Source organism: Austrofundulus limnaeus, unplaced genomic scaffold (genome assembly GCF_001266775.1).
Source record: "Austrofundulus limnaeus strain Quisiro unplaced genomic scaffold, Austrofundulus_limnaeus-1.0 Scaffold7, whole genome shotgun sequence".
Classification (NCBI taxonomy): Eukaryota; Metazoa; Chordata; class Actinopteri; order Cyprinodontiformes; family Rivulidae; genus Austrofundulus; species Austrofundulus limnaeus.
Genome location: NW_013952409.1, coordinates 1531223 through 1537217, shown reverse-complemented (window position 1 = coordinate 1537217; position 5995 = coordinate 1531223). Strand labels below are relative to the sequence as shown.

Here is a 5995-nt window from a genome sequence, read left to right as displayed (position 1 = left end):
ATATAATATATACTAAATACTATATACTAATTTCTTAGTTTTAACATTTGCTGTGTTTATTGTGGATACAAAYTAAATTTATGAGATTTTTAAATTGTGTTTTTATTCACATTTTTAACTTTTTCAGAGCTGGATGGTCTGCTCACATTATGTGCTGTAAAGATGACAGCTTCAGGGAATTGGGTGTGTTTACTGATTAAAGAATATAAAAAAAACTTGTGGGACAGGTGGGGCTCAGTGTGGCCTTGGCTGATACTGTTTCAGAGGCAGCTGTTCTCCGCGGTTTGGCGCCTCCTGCTGGTCAGACCAGACCAAAGTTCTTCTCTTATCTCCCTAATTTGAGGTTTATCAAATGAGCTCAGCACAAAGCTGGTGTGGAGTGACTCACGAGATAAACGTTGATTCATCTGAATTTAACCAATGATTTGGAAATGAGAATTTACGCACGAGCTTTGACGCCAAACTATTAGTTTTTTTCTTTAAATCAGACTCTTATTTTGCTGAAGTGGTGAGATGAGACACAGCAGCACTCAAACGTTTTGGGCTGTAATAAAATGTGCTGGTTTTAAGGCTCTTTGGTTAACCAGGACTGCCTGGAAGCGCTCCGGTCTGGATGGACTTGTCTTTGCGCGTCACGGGGGCGGAGTCGGGAGCGCGCACGGAGAGCGTCCAGGACGCACAACCCAGCTTTTTTTTTTTTTTTCTTAATATTGGCTGCTCCGTTCTTCCACAGGAGTTTATGTCTTCAAGTCTCTGCGTTGAGGAGACAGAAGAGAGAACGACGCAATCTAACCGAGTGTTTAAACTATGATGTGCTCACTTTGCGCACTGAGATAATCCGGGAAATGCTTCTCTTCGCATGAGCAAGTATATTTTTTATTATTTAAACCTTTTATGCAAAGTTAAAAGTGATATTTTCTACGGGTTGGGTCATGTTCTAGTTGGGTATGTTTAAATATACTGATTGTTTTGTCCTCTTCTGTTCAGGATCACATCAGGATCTGAACCTGCCACAATAATGTCTCACGCACAGGTTGAGAGACCAGGACTGGCTTTCCCGGGCCTCTCCGTGGACATGACGGACGACTGCCTGTCCCGGGTCCCCACCGTGCTCAGGACGCACGGCTTGGGCGCGCGGAGGAACTCGTACGGGCTGCAGAAGATCACCATGGACATCGACTCTCCTCTGTACAGCAGCGCCCTGTCCAAAGCCCTGTCCTGGTCCGCCGAGAACATCCTGACGCTGGCCGAGTCCAGAGCGGAGGAGGAGGAGGAGAAAACCGACGAGACTCCGCCGCCCTCCTCCCCGCCGGCGGCTTCCAGCTCCGGCGGCGGCGGCGGAGGAAGCGCGCCCMCGGGCAGCCGTGAGCCCGCCCCGGGGGGGTCCAGGTCCAGCGCTCACGACGCCAGCTCGGACTCCGACAACGACCTTCACCTCAAACAGACCAAGATCTTGTCCCGCATCACCTTTGACACTCAGTGGGAGCAGGAGGAGAAGGAGGACGTGGAGACCAAAGCTGTGGCGACCTCTCCGGATGGAAGGTACCTCAAGTTCAACATAGAGATCGGCAGGGGGTCCTTCAAGACGGTCTACAAAGGTCTGGACACAGAGACTACCGTGGAYGTGGCATGGTGTGAACTCCAGGTGGGTGCTCTGATCTGCAGGTTTTATTCTCCTCAAGCTCCACATGTTCTGATTGGATCTTTCTGCAGACTTTGTGCCACTTCAGCTGATTATCTAAACTTTCAGCTCATCCTGGAGATGAGAGCTTTACTCTTCAAAACTTTTAAACTTTTCAAATGTTGTCTTCATCYTACTTTCTCTTTATGTTGTTTTCTTCTGCTACATTCCACTTTCATCTGTCCTTTTGTTGCTTACAGCTCATAGCCAGCCTTTCACTACATTTTGCTTTTTAAAATCTTTTATCTAGTCTTTGGTTATATAGCTTTTAAATGCTCTTTTTTTAGCTTCAAGATACTTTTTTGCTATTTTATAGACTCTTTATTGTGTTGGTGATGCTAAAGTAGACTAAAGTAAATAAAAAGTAAACTTTTTACTTTTATGTCCACCTTGCTTTTGATGCTGATAAAAAATTTCTATTTAGCTTCTTTCTTTTTTACCATTTCGTTAGGCTTTTGCTGCTTTTAGGTATCAATTTGCTACTATTAACAAGTTTGTTGTTTAGCCCCTGTTTTATTTTTATTTTTATTATTTTTTTGGCTAGCAGTTTGGCACATTTAGCTTTTAGACATCCTTTTGCTTAGGGGTGGAGCCAGAGGGTGCCACCCCTAGCACCTGATTGGTCCCCAGGTGCCACCCCCAATAACTGACAGGTGGGGATCTTAGATTTTTGCATTTAGATTTTGTTAAAYGTTGTTTTCTGGTACTACTGTACTATGCAGTTTTTCCAACCAAGAATAGCTTAATCCTMAATCCCTTTGTAAAATTAGCAATAGCATTAATGGTAATCTTAATTTGGGATTAGCATCAGCAATCAGCGTGTGATCCTTCTTAGATACATCACTACAGACTTAATCTCAATAAGCCTTAAAATGGCTGAATTATAATCTTTTAAAGTTAGCTGTGATGACCATGAGTTTTATAACTTAATAAAGATTGTTTTTGGCTACTTTTGGACTAAAAATGGCTGAATAATAAGTTGTGACAAGCATTCAGCGTGTTTTTATTTTTATTTTATTTTATTTTATTTTTCATTGTTAGCTATGGCCACACAAATTTCAGCTCAATAATTCTCAAAACAGTTGAATTAATTATTTGTGGCGACCATCTTAAATTTTCAAATCRAGAGCGCTTTTCTTTTCTTGTGTGTGCCCCGTGAAAAAAAGCCACCCCTCACAGAACAGTCTAGCTCCGCCCCTGCTTTTGCTACCTATGGCTTGTTGATACTTTTTACCTAACCTTACATCAGACTATTAGCTTTATCTTTTATCTTTTTCTACATTTAGCTTTAAGCTATATTGTTGATATGTTTATCTAGACTTTTTTTGTTTTTAGCTTTTAAATAGTCTTTTGTTACATTTACTATTTAGCTAGTTTTGATACATATGTACATGTAACTTTTTACTATTTTCACATCTTCATTTACTTAGCCTTTTTGCTACTCTTAGGTTTTGCTTAGTGATTTATCACTTTAGGCTAGCCGTTTGGCATTTTTAGCCTTTAGCCAGCTGCACTGTAGCTTTAAGCTACATTTATCTAGACTTTTTTGCTGTTTTTAATAGTTTTTTGTTACTTTTACTGTTTAGCTAAGTTTTGCTACATTTAGCATCCTGCTAGCTTTTTGATGCATTCAGAAAGCATTTAGCMATTTTTAGCTTTTTCTATTTTTATCATTTAGCTAGCCTTTTGCTGCTTTTAGGTAGTGTTTGGTCCTTTAAACTAACACCTCAGTTTAATTTTTTTGAAGCAGATTTCAGCAGTCATTTAAGACTCAGCYTTTGCCTAGTTTGAACTAAATTACTTCAGATTTTTAGCAGTGTTTTGCGTTTTMAACTGGATATCCTGTTCTACATCCTACATCCAGGTCAAGTACACAGCCTAAGACTTTCCCRCACTCGGCACTAATTCCTGCCTCGGTGCATCAGTGTTGATGTAAAGCAGCTAATCTAATGGGTTATTCTTCGCTGACCTTGTGTTTGATGTCACGGCCTCGCACGGTAACCCGAGTCATCCTGTTAGCAGTCAGCTCAGCCAAACTATACACCACAACCCACTCTTTAATCTTTTTTTAAATTAAAAACCAGTGAAATGAAAGCTTTCTGCATGAAACAACCGAGGCGGGAGATCATTCATATGCAGCTCTGATAATCTGTCACTGGTATATAAATGCGACAGATGAGCCGTTTGTCGTGTTTCCAGCTCATTAGCTCATGTTTGGRTAATTACACGATATTTATGCACACGTTTAACAGCTAAAAGTGAACTGAGAYGGGAAAAACTGAGGCGATCGGCTGCTGTAGAAGTGTGGAGGTGTCGCAGGGTTTGGCACGCAGACACCTGACAGCCTGGGTAACAGCTGCCTCTGCCCCTGCTGACACGGTTTGATAGCACAGRGGTGGACTTAAAGGTTTAAGCTCCACCCTTAGCGAGCCTTCGAGGCATGAACGCTGGATTTTTTTGTGCGCTGTCACCTTTTGTTTCTGCTGTGATTAGTGCATAATGTAAGGTATTTTKGTCTATGCTTTTTAACTGTGAGGTGGAGGTGAGCTGAAGGCCTCTTCCTCAATAAAACCCACGTGCCAGATCGCATAACAGGTGTATTTTTAGAGCATCAAGCATTTTTACCTGCTCTCTTGCTACACAATTCACTCCCTGTCGGCCACAATTGGGACTTTGTAGTGAAATCCCTTTTTTCTTCTTGATATCGTGGTAATTTTAGCGACAGGCGTGCTCTTTTCATCTCTTTGCTTGAGACTCAAGTCCAGTTAAGCTCCTTAATCGCCTCTAATTAGCTTAAAGGTGGCTGTTGTTGATATGGTTACTGCAGTGGTAAGTTAACCTCAAAGAGACAATCTCAGTTGCAGAGGCTTTTTTTTTTTAATGAAATTATCGCCCGGTTCGTTGCCCCCCTCCCCCCTCCCTCGAGAAAAGCTTCCTGTTGGTGGCTAAACACGATCCTTTCCGTAATGTTGATGCAGCAGCAGCTGAAGGTGCGTCATCACAACGTTGGTGAAGACGCCGCGAGCCTTTTAAATATGTACAACCGAGACTGAGGTCTGATCTGGAGGAAGTTAAGATGCAATCTGAGGAGGTTTAATCAGCATCTGCTTTACTTGACTACTGTTTATCCAGATAAAAAATTGAATTAATAATTACTTTTCCCCTTTTATTGGACATCCCAGAGGTACTGTATTCCTCGGTGTAGTTTGTTGTCAACACAAGTCTGAGTGAATGCAGGCCCATCTGGGTGGTGTCCACATGAACTTTTTGTACTGTGGCACTTATAAGTAAACAAAACAATTAGATTCTCCCATGACARGCAGCGCTAAAGACGGATACCGAGCAGTTTCCTGTCACCACTCATAAAGAATTGGTTCGAATCAAAACTGTACTCCTATTATAGAAAAAGAACAACTCAGTGTTGTCAAAACTCCCATAAGTGTCATTTAAAAACATTTAGCATCCATAAAGTAAACAAAACCTGTTGAATGGTGAGGAAAAGCTGCTTTACAATTATCTCCGTCAGAAGTAAATTTAGTAAATGATAATAAATAGATTTAARCTGAGTTACATGTTGACATCATCTGCTTTACACAGTTTTAGTTTGTCATGCAGATTCTGGTACTTGTCGGAGAATTAAATAATAATAACAGTCAAATACATTTTTACAGGTTTGTTTAAAACTTTCAAATGTGTCAGTTGATACAAGACAAAACGGAAAAATGTAGAACTTTTTCTGGTTCATACAGTATATAAAAATATCTTCAGATAAATTTAACATCATGGCCCTTCTGTAATCAAACTAAAAAAAAGACCACTAAAAACTAAAATCTGGTTGATATAAGAATTTAAAGTGAAAAACTAAAGAGACCAGGATTTTAATTAAAAGCTAAATGAGGTAGAACACTGGATTAAAGCTAAAGGGAGTGAAACACAAGCCAAAAGCTAAAGAGAGCAGAACACTAGCTAAAAGCTAAATGAAGCAGAACACTAGCTAAAAGCTAAATGAAGCAGAATGCTAGCTAAAAGCTAAATGAAGCAGAACACTAGCTAAAAGTTAAATGAAGCAGAACGCTAGCTAAAAGCTAAATGAAGCAGAATGCTAGCTAAAAGTTAAATGAAGTAGAACGCTAGCTAAAAGTTAAATGAAGCAGAACGCTAGCTAAAAGCTAAAGGATGCAGAACGCTAGCTAAAAGCTAAATGAAGTAGAATGCTAGCTAATAGCTAAATGAAGCAGAACACTAGCTAAAAGCTAAATGAAGCAGAACACTAGCTAAAAGCTAAATGAAGCAGAACGCTAGCTAAAAGCTAAA

The 5995-nt window shown here is 40.4% G+C and overlaps 1 protein-coding gene across 5 annotated transcripts in view; it reads left to right on the top strand.

Moving 5' to 3' along the window:
* Nucleotides 1–45: 45 nt before the first annotated feature.
* Nucleotides 46–5995, top strand: part of wnk4a (WNK lysine deficient protein kinase 4a) — a 55364-nt gene continuing 49414 nt past the window's right edge. The window contains exons 1-2 of one of the 5 annotated variants that reach the window (XM_014032475.1): nt 46–867; nt 988–1645. In XM_014032475.1, the coding sequence (XP_013887929.1) occupies nt 860–867; nt 988–1645 (666 nt within the window). In that variant the 5' untranslated portion in view covers nt 46–859. The remainder of the gene's footprint in view (nt 868–987; nt 1646–5995) is intronic. The other 4 variants (XM_014032463.1, XM_014032454.1, XM_014032445.1 and 1 more) reach the window with 4 other exon arrangements.